This window comes from Mixophyes fleayi, chromosome 1 (genome assembly GCF_038048845.1).
Source record: "Mixophyes fleayi isolate aMixFle1 chromosome 1, aMixFle1.hap1, whole genome shotgun sequence".
Taxonomy (NCBI): Eukaryota; Metazoa; Chordata; class Amphibia; order Anura; family Limnodynastidae; genus Mixophyes; species Mixophyes fleayi.
In genome coordinates this window covers 390,509,291-390,527,459 of record NC_134402.1, presented here as the reverse complement: position 1 = coordinate 390,527,459, position 18,169 = coordinate 390,509,291, and the positions used below count along the sequence as shown (strand labels likewise).

The 18,169-nt window shown below is 38.2% G+C and overlaps 1 protein-coding gene across 3 annotated transcripts in view; it reads right to left on the bottom strand.

Moving 5' to 3' along the window:
* The window catches only part of RASA1 (RAS p21 protein activator 1), an 87,716-nt gene that overhangs the window by 38,443 nt on the left and 31,104 nt on the right, over positions 1-18,169 (bottom strand). For all 3 annotated transcript variants that reach the window (XM_075180571.1, XM_075180581.1, XM_075180587.1), the window contains exons 9-12: positions 14,106-14,184; positions 9,621-9,741; positions 7,651-7,807; positions 851-938 (exon numbers count right to left, since the gene is read on the bottom strand). In XM_075180571.1, the coding sequence (XP_075036672.1) occupies positions 851-938; positions 7,651-7,807; positions 9,621-9,741; positions 14,106-14,184 (445 nt within the window). The remainder of the gene's footprint in view (positions 1-850; positions 939-7,650; positions 7,808-9,620; positions 9,742-14,105; positions 14,185-18,169) is intronic.

Here is an 18,169-nt window from a genome sequence, read left to right as displayed (position 1 = left end):
GCGGTTTTGCGCATGCGCATATAGGCTGGTCAGCGCTTCAGTCTCCGTTGATATGGAAGTATGGATAGTACCACGCTGATGACCCGTCGCCGCCGCACCGGGCAAGTATCGGATGTCTATCCCAACTGCCAACTGCTGTCCCAAGTGCACCCGGCGTATAAGACGACCCCCCAACTAGGAGGCATGTTTTTTTAGGGCAAAAAGTCGTCTTATACGCCGGCAAATACGGTATATGTAGAGCAATGTTATGAGTGCAACAAGCTCCTATAAAATGGAAACATGTCACATTGATATTTATAAATCAAAAAATTGTCATGCGTCGACAGTAGTGAGCAGTGGTGCCGTGGCGATCTCACAGGGGTGCAGCAGCCAGGGCCAGTGGCAAGCAAGGTGAGGGGGGGGGAAGGGTGCAGACTACTGGGTAATTATTTTTGCTTAATGTTGCCTTGGAAAAAATTATGGAGACCCTAAGGTGGGTATTCAATTGTTAGCGAGACCGCTAAAATACTCGCGCTCGAAAAATATTACCACTAATACAGTAGTAATAGCTCCCTGAGCTGCGAGCTGAAATCCAGTGAGTAGATTACCGTATTAACGGTATCTACGCGCAGATTACCGTATTAACGGTAATATTTTACGAGCGCGAGTATTTTAGCGAACTCGCTAGCAATTGAATACCCCCCACAGAGTGCATCAAACTGAGAAAGCTTGGGATCCACTGGTCTACAGTGATACTGAGATAACTAAAACAAAACAGTTACTTATGCATTCATTACATTGTACAAAAAGAAAAAACACACCGGAAATACTGAAATAAAATATTCACCAAATGTTTTATTTATTAAGTTACCTCAGCTTGCTCTGGAGTATCACTAGCAAAGTAGAATATGTAATGTTCCTCACTAAAGTGTTGAACTACGATCTGGAAACAATTTTGCCTAAAAAAAAAAAATAACAAAAATTATGAGGGGCATATTACAAAATGTAAGTACTAACAACATTTTGTACAATAAACTTTTAAGCCAGATGTTCGAATGATCAAACACTACACAAAAACACACAAAAGTACATGCATGGTATACGTTTATAAAATTAGCTGTGCAATATATACATTTACAAAACTGAAACAAACTGCACCGTTGTAAAAAAAATTAATTATAAAAGAAACAAAAACAAAAAAAACATATCAAAGCTGTCTGACATGGCTTTAATATATTTGTAAGCTCAAAGATTTATGGTTAATGAATAAAGTGTATTAGCTGCCATTTGTCTCAAACAAATTCTTTACCCTCTCATCACAGCAAACTTGCATTTACTACATATTAAACAACACTGTGCAAAAAATAAGGCTACGGCCAGACAAAACAGGATATTTACGCCTTAGTTAAATCCATTTCTCTAATTCCATTTAGGGAACTCTGCTCCATTGGTGTTATAGAGGGCTTGTGCTAGAGTAGGCAATCAGCTTGAACCTGTACCTCTATGCCAGGGAGGTGCAACGTAAAACAGGTGGAGGAACGCATGTAAGGCCCACCTGCCTTCAATAAGGCTGCACAGAGGAAGGGGGAGAGCACAGTGCGTTCCCTTCTCATATATGGCTCGTTCCATCCCTGCACTGTGAAGAAGAAATCAGATGCCCCAGTTCTGATAAGATCGTGGGGAAGGGGGTCGAAGGTGAAGGTTCAGCGGACCACTGCAACCACTGCTCTTTACCATTCCACCAACCAGCTTTTTGCTTATCTAACCAAGTCCCATAGGATAGGACTGAAAGAACCAAACACTAACTGTCAAACAGAACACACATCCTCAAACTGTGCTTAAAAAAGGGGTCGAACTATATCTCAGCTGGAGTGTAGACCATCAGGCAAGAATGCCTGTATTTCCAAATAACAGCCAGTTTCCTTTAAAAGAAGACTGACAGGGTTAATGCTTGGACTTTAACGGAAGCTAGTATTAGACCGCTGTCAAGATCTTTCTGCAAGAAGGACAAGAGACGCACCAAGTGTAAGAAAGAATTGTGTAGAGTTCTACCTTCATACCAAAAAATTTGCACTTTCCTCACTATGGTAGTTTTTTTTTTTTACAGGTGAAAAGTTTGCAAATTCAGAGTAAATAGGTAACATTTGAAAAATTCAGGGTAAGCTACCACTCTCTCTATAAGCTTAGCCCAGCAACAGAGGAAACAGAAGAAACTTTGCTTTTTCCCCAGAGGAGTGGAGGAAAGCAGCCTTTGGTACTGTGGAGGAGAAAAGGAGCCTGTCAGTTCTGGCTTGCTTTTCTGTAAGAGCAAAAGTCCGCCAAGGAAGAGGTGACAATTAATGGTGAAAAACACCGCTCTCTTGGCCCAGGTATATGGGACAGATCCATTTGCCCTGTTTGTCCCTAGTGTTTACATCTGTAGCAGCCCCCTACCTCGACCTCAGAAGTCCAGTCCTGTTCCTAGTTCAGGACCCAGCAACCGAAGTTAAACACTGCAAGCCCTGTCTCGGTCTGTGCAAGAATAAACTGGGGCTGTCACTGCACGCTGCAGAGGCTCCCAGAGCATGGTTTGGGGAAGAAACTTATCTTGTGCCAACATCTGGTCCCTGGTCAGCCACAGTTGACCACTCACTCTGCCAGAATGCGGGGAGGCAGTGGAGGAACCTCATTGGCACCCTATAACCAGCTCCAGATGCTGGTGGCGTTCTCAGAGACCACTATAAGAAAAATGTAATCAAATGAAGAAAAATAAAACATGTCCATTTACAGCTGTAAGCAGGAGAGTAGGATTCACCCTACTCCATGGGCAGTTTAGTTACAACAGATTTGACATCAGTCGAGGGGTAGAGAGGTGAGGAGTTTCATAATAACAATTTTCACAGATTTAAACTAAGTGCCTACTCCAGCATTAACCCTCTATGACCAAAAGGGAGCAGTGTCCTCAAAGTGGAAGAAAGAGGAAATGTTTTTAAATATTTACTTTGTTTTTTGAAAACAGAATGTCAATTTGCTCATAAGCATTTAGTACTATTTTTATTTAGGTAAACTCAAATAAACCATGCATTTTAAATCACATCTTAGGGGCATATTTTAGGCTAGGGTTCACACCTGTTTCAGAAGCCAAATGTTATGGTTAGCTTTTCTTTCTTTCTTTATTTGCTTAGGCAAACACTCCTTTGATCGCTAAATAGCTTTTGACAGCTTGCCTGTGACAACCTAGAGTGTTTTTTGCATGTGAAACTAGAGTGTTTTAGATTTATTTAAATGGGGCTGGGAATACAGCAGTCTTTTTGCTTTAATTCTTCTGCTATATAAAACACTACATAAAAAGTTTACGAATGTTAGAAGCTTTGAAACCGAATGTGCCAGCAAAAAGCTGATCCTTCAGAACATTTTAGCTCTACAAGTTAACAGCAGATATCTTCACGACACTAAAATGCATCATTTAATGCTGATAAATATTTATTACCTTACATCAAGAACTATATTATTATATATATATATATATATATATATATATATATATATATATATATATATATATATATATATATATATGTCAAATATAAATATATAAAACACAAAATTAGTGTATGATTGCAATTGGGAATCAGAACAAATGAGTACTGGAACTGGACAGTATGTTTTCATTTAAAAGAAACAGATGTGTTATCTACTTCTTTCTTGCAATACCCTATACCTACTATCACTTGTACCACACTAAATCAAGGCCTCAAATAAAAACAGATGCTTCTCATCTGGGGTACAGCTTAATATGCGAGGCAACACCAGCTTTAATAAAAACAAGAAAATTGCAATGGGAAAAAGTTCTTAGTGGGGTTACAGACTACATTTCTTTTTTTTCCAGTTTAGCCATCTTATGGTCCAAAATATAAAGCAATTCCTTACTTGATACTTAAGCACACTGTGCTTAAGGGAAGAATAAAGGCCTTTAAAAGAACCTAAAATATTTCAAATTCCATGTTACATGCTGTCCAACATCAAGATGGAACAGAAAGCCCCTTTGTTCCTATATTCCTGATATTAAACAATGAAGTGCTTTATTACAGTGATTCTCTACTACTAGTGTTTGGACCACCATGGTTTAATTCACTTTACTGGTTGCACAAGCTAAGGATTGTTTGGGGTGCCTGGAGAAAGTACAAATCTAGATAAATCAGTGTTGTCCAGAATTATTGGATGCTCAGTGTGGCTTGCTGTGCACACTGCCACCTAGTGCTTTTGGAAGAGAGTACATCTGCATTTCGCACACTGTTTATATACTCCTTTGAGTTGCCATTAACATTTGTTTCTGATGGCTGCATTTAATATTACTCTTTAATTTTGTCAAAATCAAAGGTTGCTTACAACATTGACATATCTGTTAAACATATTTGCACGTTCCGCCACGCAACTAATTCCAATGAGCAGCATGGCTCTTCAAAATCCTCTTTGGTGGCGGTTCAACCGTCCTCACCTGTTGTTGATGATGTTTCTTCTATAAAACAAGGCCATCTTGCAATTACTTCTTAGGAAAAAAAAAGTAACAAGATTGGAGAAGCACACTCAGACTTGTCTCTTCTCAGGTAGGATTTACAAAAGATCAGAGAGGGCGAAGCAGTTAACAGCATTTCTTCACTTGAGGATATTATAAGTCCCATGAAATGTGATATTGCTGATTTGGCAACCCAAATTAATGCCTGCAAACAAAATGTCTAATACAAAAGGTAGATTTAGAAAAACAGTTTGAGATTTGTAGGGCTGCCTGAGAAAGCTGAACGCTCTAATCTGAATCTTTTCTGAAAACTTGGCTGTGCGTGAGTTCGGAAAGGATGCCTTTACACAATTTGAAATTAAACAAGCTCATGGCCTTTTGCCACAGCCTCGTGACCCAGAGCCTCTGGCCCATACTTTTATTGCCAAACTGTTTCACTAAAGGGATCAGGACACGATTTTGAGACTGGCTAGAATAAAGTGCTCTCTCAAGTTTGACAATCATGTTTCAGTTTTCCTCTTTTCTGCTATGGAACTCACAAAAAGTAAGGCGCAATTTCTCCAAATTAAAAGACTGCTTTGGGACCTAGAACTTCTCTATGAAATGTTATTTTCAGCCAAGCTTCAGGTGGTAGCGGTTGGTCACTCACACTTCTCCGCTCCTCGTGATGCAATGGACTGGCTCGATGGCAGACCTTCAGCTGATGTCCAGGTGCATCCTTGAAGCCTTTGAATTACTTTTGATTTGATGCATCATGTTGCATTTTCTTTACTGTTATTTGCTTCCTTCTGGGTCTGCAGGATAATGTAAAATACAGGAGAGTTCTTTGCTTCGGTTGGGCTCCGTTTGCTCACCTGGAATGTTAGGGGCTTTATCAATAAGGTCAAGTGTTCATTGGAACAGTATCAAATTTAGAAAAATAACCCTGACCACCTGTTTAGTTGAAACCCATCTATATGGTAGTAGTGAGTTCTCTCTTTAACAGCCAAGGGTGGAATGGGCATATAATTTAGTGCATTCACCAAATGCCAGAGGTGTTTCTATGTTAAGTGTAAATTGACACATATGGAGATTTGTGTTTCTGAGGGCAGTTCGAGTCTTTGCCTATTATAAGGAGCTGGAATATAGAGTGCTAGAACTATAACACTGATGTACCAAAAATGGACCTCACACCTGAAATCCTTGTGGTATGCCTGGGCAATTTTAATAACGTCATTAAAAATGGATGCAGTCCACAGTCCAGTTCTCAGATTTCTTCCCAGCCAACCCCTTTCTCCAAGCTCATTTAGGAAATGGGTCTTGTTGAAATTTGAAGACTTTAGGCACCCATCCACAACTTTCCTTACATTCTAACTCCCTATCACACGCTCTCTCAAATAAACCACCTTCTCCTTTCTTATAGACCAGCTCCCCATTTGTCTGACATACAATACTTGGCAAGAGGAATTTCAGATAATTCCCCGCTGATGGTTACGGTTGACACTGCTGCAGAAAAAGACATACGGTTTGGGACACTAAACCCAGCTTGATTCCACACAATGCCTGCTCGATTGGACTCAATTCATAAGTGATAGGGTTACTTTAGCGACAACAACCAGATACATAACCAGACACTTCTGTGGAATGTGTTTAAAGCCTTCCTCAGAGGTACACTCATTAGGAGTAGTAAGATGAAGTCACATTTATGGAAGAAACTACCTCTTACCATGTCGGGGGGGAAAAATTATTTCAAAATTTAGTGTGCAAACCAAATATCTTTACGTTTTGCAACACTCTCCTATACCTATTCCCAGAGTATTTCAATCAATAAATATATATCTTCATTTATTTGGGGTTATAAAGGGTCCAGAATTAAATTACACCTTGCAGACCCAAAGCTTCTGGTGTATTGACGCACCTGGACTGCCCAATTCTGTCTTTCACCGTTACTTGCAGTTGAGACATGCTATCGATTCCCAGTTCAGAGTCTCACCTCCACACAAGAGTAATATCTACACTCTATTCTGACCTTAAGTTCCCCTTAGCACCTAATGGACTAATCTCTTAAACCCAAGTGGAAGGGTGACTTAGGATCCACTCTCTGAAGAGGAGTGGAATCTTTCTTAAAAGTATAAGATGCCACATCCTGCATTTGGTTTCAGCAATAAAACTTATTTTTTAATTTATAGAGTGAATAACTCTCCATGCCTCTCAATTTAAAATGGGTAGCAGATGTAATTCAGACTGCCCGAAATGTGGTTCCAGTGCTAGCACATTTGGCAAATGTTGCGGAAATGTCAGGTGGTGAATGGATTCTGGACTGAGGTGTGGAGATGTGTGTGTGAGTGAAACACGCTAACTGCAACCCCTCCTCTTGACCTTAAGGTATGTCTTTCAGTACTTTTCTGGAGGAAAACTTGAACCAACTACTTCACAAGTATATATTTATTCCTGTGACTTTGGCAAAAGCTATTATATGGCTTGCTGCAGTTTCTCATGATCTTCAGAAATGGAGTACTCGTGCATGATACAATGAACCATAAACGCTACATGTACACTAGTAGAAATGTATTCAGTAAATACCACAAGATTTTGTTATATACATATAAAAAAATAATCACGATATAGACTACAGCCTGGTGATTTGGAAGTTTGTCAATCTCTCAGTCCGGAAATATCATAACTTGACCACTGGACTCCTGGGATGCCTAGCCCTGGCTACCATGTACTTTGTATTGATTTGTTAACCATTACTGTCAGCGCAAAAATAAACAAAATCTAGGGTGCAGGCCCAAAGCATATGTAATAGCTGCAACAGAAATTCTTCACTGTTTCCAGTCTAGATTACATAGCTTTCGGACTACAAATGAGGAGTATAGTACTTCATGATTCATATAGGGTCAAACGCTCACTGCTAGCTGAAGTATAAAGATGGGATGAATGCCACATTTGACCCATCATCACTGCATAACACAATATGCTATAATACATGATGCAGTAAGCCTGCTAGCATAACAGCTTGCTGTGGAGGGACAAAGCCATTTTAGAGATGCAATCAACAATCTTATAGCAACACTGTGTACGGTTACAGAACAAAGCAACCAAAAGTTGTACATAAATACAATTAAATGTTCTACACATAATAAATTTAAGCCTTAAGAAAACTGAATGTTAAGACAGCATTTGGAACCTCTCACCTGCCAAACAGACTGTCATGGACTACATAGGCAGAACACACACTCAAATCAATTAATCCTTTGGGCTTTGTTGCACGCTTTTCACTTTCAAAAAAAATAAGTTGGGCATCATTACCCTCTAAGATAAAATACAAGTTCTTCCAACGCTTCCCTTTACCTACAAAAGAAAAAGCAAACACTTATTAGCTACTTGTATAGTTATATATCGGACATAGTCCTAACATGTTTCAGTTACAAGTGGACATGTTTGTGAAAGAGGTCTCTTGCAGCTATGTGTTTTATTTATTTATTATTTTAAGCAATTTTGAAGTAACCATTCAGGTTGTTAAGGCCAATACTAGCATTAGGCAAACAAAACAGTAACTGTGCAAATATGTAGTTATAACACATAGCATATTTCTCTGTACCATTTGTGAAGGTGTTTGCATCAGCCAGCACTACACACATCTGAGTGTTAGATATTATAGAAGATAGATTAATGTTTCTTAATAGATACCATGACAGTTGGCTAAAGTTCCACAAACGTTATTTCTCTTGCAATAGTCCTCACCATGACTAAAGTCACATAAGACGCAGTTAACACAAGGGCTAAACTTACAAAACTGGGATTTGGGACTTTTTAAGCAGAACTTTTTATGGTCTGGAGCATAATTAATAATAATTAAATTCATAATTAACAAACAAAAAGGTATAACAATACCTTATAATCACCATTAAGAAACAAAGCAAAACTGGGAAATTTTGTCTAAAAATCTAGCAGTGACTTGTTTATGTTCTTGCCTTCATTCCCCAAACTGTTAGCACTCTGATTAGTTCCACTATTAACTTAATATACTAACAAGTATGTCCTTAACTATTCTGCCCATTTTAAAACTTTTTTTTTTTTTTAAGTAATTTATTGCTGGAGCTTTACTTATTACACAATAATTTTATTGTTACTATACTGGAGCAGTTTCTAATGAATTGACCTATGTTGAAAGGAGAGTTCAAATGTCATACATGCAACAACTTGTGAAAATATTGCATTCCAAAAGCAGAATAATGACAGGCTGATTTAAACATTAAAGTAAATCAAACTTATAACAATGAATGTTTAGTTACTGTAAAATGGCTAACTGCTAGGTGTTCACTAGAACCTGTAAATATAAAGACTCAATTGCATCAACAGTATTAATGGATATTTTTTGACCCAATTCACATGGTTATTTGAAATTAGAGGAACATGTTTCATGTTCATTTGGCAGATAATTTCCTATTTCTTCTAAATGTTATGAGCAGATCATTGCACTCCAGAGCTCAGTATTAGGTTTCATGAATTTAGGAATTCACTATATAAAGTTTCTATGCCTTTCAAGCGCTGGTGAGCCAACGGAGACAAGATATGTGATAGACAAAAGCGCCTAGGATAGAACATAGAGATGTGTGAAGATATACTTAGAAGCAAGAGTATAAAGTGAAATTCAGTTCTGAACGTCTTACCTATAGTTTTATAATGGCTTCCAATTAGTACAGTACCAAATCATATATAATCACACACATCTCAATATAGAGGAACCATAACTTTCTAATTCAAATATAACAACTTTAGAATTCCAACAAACAGGGGGAAAGAATTTTACTTAAATGCGTTACTAAAAAAACTTGGCCAGCAAAGTACTAATTTAAAGTAATGCAAACCTTTTGGTATTCTCTACTTTGGAAAACACCAAGTCCATTCGCTCAGCACTGTGTTCACCACATTAGCAGAGTGAAAAGGAAAGGAATGTGGAACTCAAACCAGAGCACAATTAAATAAGTAGTATTATAGCATAAGTAATATTATTTCAGCTATATGTTTGTATGCCTATACATTGCTTGCACTATTCCTTTCCTTTTTTGGCAACATTAATCTAGCATCTAGTCACACGAGACATCCATATGATTAGGCACATTTCATAAAGTGTAAACAAATCACTCCAAAGAGAACTCACTCTTCTTTAAGAGATAGCCTTTCTTTATGATATTTTTGTAAAATGCATCCTTAGTTTTTCGCCTGATTGTATTGTAGATTTCTTTCCCATCCACTACATCATTCAGTACTTGCTCTTGATGCTGGTGAAGAAATAACAATGAATCAACTGAAATGTCAATATCTAAAAGACAGTCTTACTGAAATAAAAATTTAAAAGAAGAAATTGGACAGGAATAAATGCAAATATAGTTTTTATATGGTGCTTTTAAAAAAATTATCAAACCATTATTTTACTTACTAATGAATCCTTTTTTTCCCCAGAGATTACTTTGGAGCAGTCACCTCATTTTAAGTACCTAATTTAGGGGTAAGTGGCTTTAGGGAAGAAAACTGAAAAAAAAGTTACAACTCCATTTAATCCCCCCCCTGCTGCTAGTAATTCAACAACAGAGCTTAAAAAAAGGTTACGATAAAACAGAGGTGAAAAAATAGCCTACAATAGACTGCATGAAGCAGTTTATCATGATTTATGCATGCATGCTGCCAAGGACAGTCATCCCATTGTTTGAGATGGGTCCCCCAGTAGGAGCATTCAGACCATGCTTGATGTACATACTGTCAAAAGGTCTACAGAAAAAGCCTGTACTGATGTCTTTATTTTCAGGATACAGCCTTCTAGTATACACTTTTTATTCTATATTCTAATTTCCTGTAATTCACTCAACCTTAGAAATATAAGCCACAATGTAAACAGCTAGTTATTCAGAGTATAGGGGATACCAAACATGTGCTTTGTGTACAAAATCTCAGGTATAACAGGTCAGAAATGAAAAAGGTATGCATTTTACTTTTAGACTATATTTCTCTCTTCGCAGTATACTGCAACTGCTGCAAAGCAGGAGAATTACAGACCCTTAGAGTGTGTTAGGAACTTAATTTAAATACTGGACAAATTCTGAAAAGCTCTTCCCTCTATATAGGCTGTAATCAGCGTACCTCAATATGAACCAAATCCCAAAGAATAAGGAAGAAAAGATCAAACAAGAAATATTTTCCTATTTGGAAACATAAAAAATAAAGCAAAATAAAAAACAATATAAGAGCGTAATGGAGGGTGTGCAGTGTCGTTAAATTCATGTCTCTGATTCCATTAGCGGAAAGTACAAAAATCCTGCCTTCTCTTTCATCCAATTGGTGCATGTTGCAACCATAGAAATGATCCAAAGTTGCCCCTAAGGGAGGTTTACACTCTGAAATTCTTGAGCTCAAAACTTTCAGTCCAATGACTAGCCCTTTTGGATGCAAAAATATTGAATTGGCAAGATCTTGTGTCAGAAGACGAGGTAGTTGCCCGACACAGTTACTCAGCCGAGGCTCCGTGAAGCACGGGCTATCGCCGATCTGGCAGAAAGCACTGATAGTTTCAGAAACTGGTTCTTATCCAATATACTCCTACTGAATTACAGTAGAAATTAATCTAGCAATAGATTACTGGCAAATCTCTTGAGTGTCATACAGGGAAAAGAGGTTGTCTTGTCTTTCTAATAGCTGATGTCCTATCTAAGTAGACCCTCAGAGCTTGGACCACATCCATTAAAGCAAGGGATATAACTTATTATTTAGAAGAGTCACCCTTTCCTAATGAATCGGGATAGCAAGGTCTTTAGTCAGGTGGAATTTTGATACCACCTTAGGGTGAAAAGAGGGATTTGCATGCAGGACAGCCCTGAAAATTGAATAAGGACATCTACCTGACAGAGCTCCCAGTGCAGACATTTTTCTAGCAGAAGATATTGCCAAGAAGAAAACAAAGTTTTGAATGGAGGATGTTGTAAAGCTGTCAGGACCAAACTAAGGTCCCATGGAGCTATTTGAGGATCATATGGAGGCTGCACATGCAAAAAAGTCACTGCAAAAAGTTCTGTACCTCTGGCACAACAGTTAACTTCTTTTGAAAATAAATTCACAGGGCCAAGATATGTAGTAACACAGTCTCAAATCACTATCCAGACCCACCTACAAAAAAAACGTCAAAAGTCATAATAATTTAAAGGCAGAGATATGAAAACCTTTTTTTCTCACACTATGGCAATTTTTGACTGCATCAGGCTCTCTAGCCTTAAGCATGGTTTTGATCACTGTGGCAGACATACCCTTTGCTTTAAGAAACATTACTTCAATATCCACTCTGTTAAAGCCAACCAAGCTATATCCCGATGAAGGACCCTAAATAGCAGTACAGGTTATGTGAAAGCACGGTTCACCAGAAAAATGATAACATTTGCACGGAGTTAAGATGGCGACATCTGGGACAGAAGCTCAGTTCCTAGTTCTCAAAGTGGGTACCACTCCCAACACAGATTATGTCACAATGACGGGGCTAAAAGGGGTCAGACTAGGGCCAGTAATCAAGCCAGGATAGGTGGAGAGGGGATAAGACCATCTTTAAGGTCGCTTTCCCCCTGGTGGGTTGGGACCATTGATTCCCTATGGATAGGGCACCACTAAGTCTGAGCACTGTCATTGGGGGAACAATGACACTGTTGGCTAAAAGGATAAGCACAATACAATAGGCCTGTATATGCTTGTTGTTTACCCCCAGCCTCTCTTATCCTATGTCCGATTGACTACCAACCAACCTGGCGACATGTAAAACTTCATGGTCACATAACAATGCAATAAGTATAACAGCAGAATTCAAGTTATTACACAAGAACAACATAATAGCAATAGTCTGTGATATGGTAAAAGTTCAGAAAATGCAGCTTGGGAGATGGATCGCGAGTGTCTCCATGATTCGCACAAGTTCAAACATTGCACCACATGGTCTCCAATAGCCTCTGTAGAGCGAGGCTCTTTCCTCCTCCAAGAGCTATCTGTAGCCTGGTATTGAACAGCAGTGTCTGGACTGTCACCTGCAACTAGGTCTGGTGAACAAATGATCAGGGCATGCAGATACAGGTCTTTAAAGCCCATGAAAGCTAGAAACTCACCCTTGTCCATACCATTCAATATGGACCTTAAAGACTATCTTGAAATTGTCCACCCGTAGCTGCGTATTTCAGGTTCAAAATAGACAGTAAAGTCTTCTTTTTCTTTTAACCAAAAATAGATACAACATAAATAGATTTTAAAATTGACACACACTTCCTAAGCATGTTGCTCTCAAGTGACCCAGAATTTGGAATATGAATGGTACCAGTGTTTGATAAATGCACTAGAGAATCTACAAGTCGGGATCCTCCTCAAAATCTGATGGATCTTCTAAGTCTGAATTCACAAATAATTCCTCATCCTTCAGAGAGAGAAACTCATACTCGATTCCTCGCAGGACTGAACCAAGGAAGTACTCTTGTGTTTAGGATACGTGGGGCAGAATTGGACTACAAGAAAATTTCCAATGAACAAGAAACTTAGCATGGAACATGGAAAATACATTATTGATTTCACCAGACTTCAGTCTAGAACTGCTCCCCATTTCTGACATTTTGACAGAAGGGTAACAAAACCGAGGGACAGCTGTAATCTAACAAAGAGAAAGTGAATGCACAGTAAATGAAAGGCCTTTTAATACCGCAGTAGTATACAATCTAAAGAAACAAGGCATTATAAAATCGTTGTAGTACATAAACTAATAAAAAGAATTCTCTACAGAAATTACAAACTATGAAACTCCTGTAGTGTTCAATGTAATAGAAAGTGGACATAAAACTACAGTGATAAATTATAAAAAAACACGTCACTTCTGGTAGGCTTTGCTCTATGAGCCAAAGTCCACAAAGAAAAAGGTGCTGAATATTGGGGACAAGCACCAATCCCTCCCCCTTTTAAGACCAACTCCAGACATGGCTTCTAGCCCCAGTTGCTCAGAAAGGAGTTAATTGACATTGGGTTTCCCGACCACCACCTACGTCAGAAGTGAATTAGTACCCTCTTCGGGGACCTTCTCAAATATGAGCAGGGAGAAAGAATGCAGTAAGAAGTGTAAGAGAGCACCTCTACTTATTTCAAGGCAGTGGAGTGCAAGCTGAACAGTAGAGCCACTGCAGTAGCAGAGAAGAGGTGGACCTATACATAAAAAACTAATAGAGATAAAATATGGAACCTCTAAATTGCCACAATCGGAACACAGTTTATGAAGGCTGGTAGGAGACTGGACCTATTTTTGAAGTCTATTTTTTAATTCTTTAATTTACAAATTAACTAGTAAATCTAGTTTTTACAAAAAACACTATGAAAAATCCATCATGAAAAGGCTTGTCTTGTTACTAATTGGTGGAATACTGCCTGATAAAAGTGACCACTCTACAGAATATGGTATTTTATTTTTATATTTTTTAAGTAAGCAAATACACCTACCTTTTACAGACATTTCTATGTATCGTCATTGTATTGTTTATTTTTTTTAGTACTCAGAAATATGGCCGACACATACCCATCACTGAAAAAGATCCTGACTGTTGAGAAAAGTATAAACATCTGCAAATTACTATGATTCTCTTACCTGCACAGGGACAGGTTCCTTTAGAAAATAGCCTTCAACAATTTGTTCTTTCCTGTAGTGTTCTATGATGTCATCAATGCTGATTAAAAAAAAAAAAAAAAAAAACACATTTAAATACCTCCCCCAAAAAAGAGCAGATGTATGCATTTTGTTTCATATAAAAGATTATTTGACACTACAATTCGCCAGCATCAATTTGACAGGAGCCTCACATTGCTGCTTTATTCTGCTGAAGTACCTTGATCCATGAATCTACCGTCTTATACTCTTCCTGCTTGCCTCCATTTCACTATCTACAGCATGAGACCACCACTGTTGCATGCAACCCTGCTCTCAATAACACAACCAACCAATTGTTCTATCCCCACCCACTTCAAAACAGGATTGACATAGTCAAACAGAAGTACGATAATGAAAAGGTTTTACATAAATCGTGAAGTTTGTCTCAATGAGCACCAGTATAACATCCCTACAGGATACAACACAAAAGAAGACTTCCCCTCTTAGTAAGAAATGATTAGAAGGATACTATTAATGAATGTAGGATTAATAATACTGTCAGTACAGTCATTTTGGATACATTTATGTTACACATGTCTCTTCATATAATGGAGGAAATTAGAAATAGAACAAACTTATCCTGTAATATTTTCTAAACAAGCAAAATGTGCAATAATTTAAGAATACAGAGGAATATAACTACTGTACACACGGGGAGATGGTCCCTGCCGCCAGCACCTGCACTCAATGCTTCTACAGGGTTAAAGCTCACCAAACACATTAAAATCCAGACTCCTGCCCAAGCACTGGCAAGAAGAAATTCCATTGTGCAGTTCATCGATGGCCACATATGGGTATTGATCAAATTCACCAACCAACTAGACTGTTAGCTGAAAACAATAAAATTGGAGTATATTTTGATCTTTTTCAGCTATTATTGGTGGTCAGTTGGGCCACATCTATGGCGGTTTCAGGCCAAAACATGCAAACAAAAATCACCATATGTAACCATCTTAAAAGCTGGGAGATGTTGGAAGGCAAACCGTTTTGTATAATAATGTTGGGTGGCAGTTAATTGGATGGCTGTTGCAACGTTTCCAATCCGCTGCATTGAAAACATCACACTGCAGAGTGTACAATGAAAACTTTGTTACGTTCTGAGGAAGAAAATAGTGCAGACATAGTAGGACTGAATATTTCTCAAATACCCGAGGGACGACATGGTATTCTCAGTTTTAACATTTGGGATATATTTTTCTTTGTAGCTTTAGTTTCCCTTGAAATGTTAAAGCTATATATCTATAAACAGAGTGTTTGCTATAGTCATCGGTGTACTTCCTGTTGGATAGTATCATGACCTCATCCTTTAAAAGCAGTTAAATCTTTAAAATGTGAAAATCCTAGTTAAAGTTTAAATTGTTTTCACAAAAACAGACAATAACTTGTTATGGATGAGAAAACTCAGCAGCTGACACATTGATATTATAATAATAAATGCAAAGTAGTCTATCACTCCCATGCTTTACTGAACATTTATTGAAAGAATGAAATGTTTTTCTCTGGTTTGAAAATGTAACCTATATATAAATGTTTGTTTTAAATTTCATTCTAAGAATTCTGTGTAGACATTAAAATAGCCAATAACGAGCCCCTATTTGCAAAACATATTCAGAGATGCTGACTTAATAGAATGGATACAGCCATAGCAAAGGTGTAAATATATAAATTATATATTCCTTCAAGATACCAAAATTACTGGTAAATATAATTGCCATCTTTTCTTCTCCAACTCCCTGACAGCCATAATGACTGGGATAGATCCAAGGAATATCAACATAGAGTGTATGCAAGTAGTAAACAAACAGCAAAAAAATATAATGCAAGCAAATATTTTATTGATCCACTGTCTGAAATATCTTTCTTCCAAAGTGCACTGCCCTAGATGAAATCACACCAAAGAGGCGAAGGCATGACTACCCTGCTGCTTTACAGATCTTATTTGCCAAAGCCTGAGCTTTGAGAGCCCGAGAGGTTGCCATTGCCCTGGTTAAATGTGCCCTTAGAATGTCAGGCACCTCTCATCTGTTCCCCTTATAAGCCTTTGTAATGACATTCCAAATCCATTTTGCAAGTGTATGTTTGGACAGTGTATCCTTGTCAGACTGCCCCAGGAAGGACAAAGAGTTTATCAGTCTTATTTTATTGTATATACATAGACAGAAATTGCCCTGACAAGATCCAGGGTATGTAGTTACACCTTATCTTCATTAGCCAATTGTAAAGCGCTACAGAATATGTTGGCGCTATATAAATAAATGATGATGATTAGCTGGTTGCAGGCAGAGAGATGGCAGTATAATTTTCTGAATGACAAGAAAGGCAGACCCTACCAATGGTAAAAAAGTAGGATTTGTCTGCACTACTTTGAATAAATATACAATAATGGTTCCTTGTACTATAAAGCATGTAGCTCTCCAAATCATCTGGCAGATGTAATTACCACTAGAAATAACAGAGTGTAAGTTACTTAAGGGGAATATCATGCACAGGTTTAACAGGGCTTGCCACGAAGGGCACTAGGACAAGATTAAGCTTCAGAATACCACTAAAGGTCTCCTACAGGGCTGAATGCTCTTCAATGCATGACAAAATCATAATTCAAGATTATTTGATGCTAGTCTCGAGTCCAGAAAGATGCTAAGTGCCAACACTTGGACCTTCAGAGTTTTGAGAAACTGATCTTTCTCTTGTTCTTCTTAAAGGAAATCCAGCACTTGTGGGATTCTGACGGAGAATGACTTAAATGACTTATTATAGAGTTTGGAGGAAGTGCATGCAATCATAAGTTAGATAAATTTTGTTTGCTGGCTTGCAATGTCACTGTGATAATTTCAAGACCTTCCTCTATGTTTGAACAATGCTCAATCTCCAGCCCATCATGCAAAAGGTACCCAGATTCAAAAGACCAAATGGTCCCTAGTGTAGATGTAGTTGGAGTGACAGAGGCCAAGAGTGCTCCAGAAGCATCTTCCCAGGCTACTGCAAAACATAGCAGTCGAGACCAAAAGGGAACAATTGCCATCACCTCTACTGCTTCTCTCCTGATTTTCCTCAACATGCGTAGAATGAGAGGGAAAGTCTTAAATACATATCCCAGTTCAAGGGCTTCGTCAGGGCATCTATTTTTTCAGCTTCGAGATATTTGTGACGAACATAAAATTGATTTATCCTTATGGCCTAGTTTATTTGAGGCATCACAAATTTCTGTACCAGCATCTAAAGAACTTCTTTGTGCAATGTCCACTCATCTGCTCGTGGCTTAGATAGTCTGCTACCATGTCATCCTTGCCTGCCACAAGAAGTGCTCAAATGTGGTTTCCTGCCCACATCATAAAGGGTAATAAAGCCACCATCATTTCGCTCCTAGTGCCTAGTTGTTGATATATGAATGTCTATACCATCCATTTATCTAAAAAGATCTTGAGATGTCTGACATAGGAGAGAATTGTTGGCCAGACTGCTCTCATTTCCATAATGCTTGCATGTAGCTTCTTTTTCTACTGTCACCACATGCCCTGTTCTACCCAGGTGTGTAAATGTGCGCTCCAAGCTCTGGACACCATCCATTCTGATTCCAAGAGTAAAGTTGAGGGGATTTCTCACACTCCTGGCCCAAGGATTCTGTTGAACAACATCCGTTCTACAGGAAAGGCAGCTACTAAAGGAGAAGACCTCTATTAGCCTGTTTCTAAAAACGTATCTAATAGCCGTAGTCCTAACAGTGTTGACAATGGATTGAAGAGAAAAATTACCTTTTAAGATCCTGCATTAACGGACGATCTACCTCCTGTAATTTTCTAAATCATTAAGTCAATCTCCAAACAACAAAAAAAAAAACCTTCAAAAAGGTAATTCGGCTCAGACTGTATATATACAGCCCCAGAACGTAACCAAAATATTATTCTTTCTAGGACAGCTGAGGCCACGGTCCTGACAAAAAGTGTGATTATATCTATAGATGGCTGATGTAGGAAGTCGATGCCTTCCCTCATAATGTCCATACT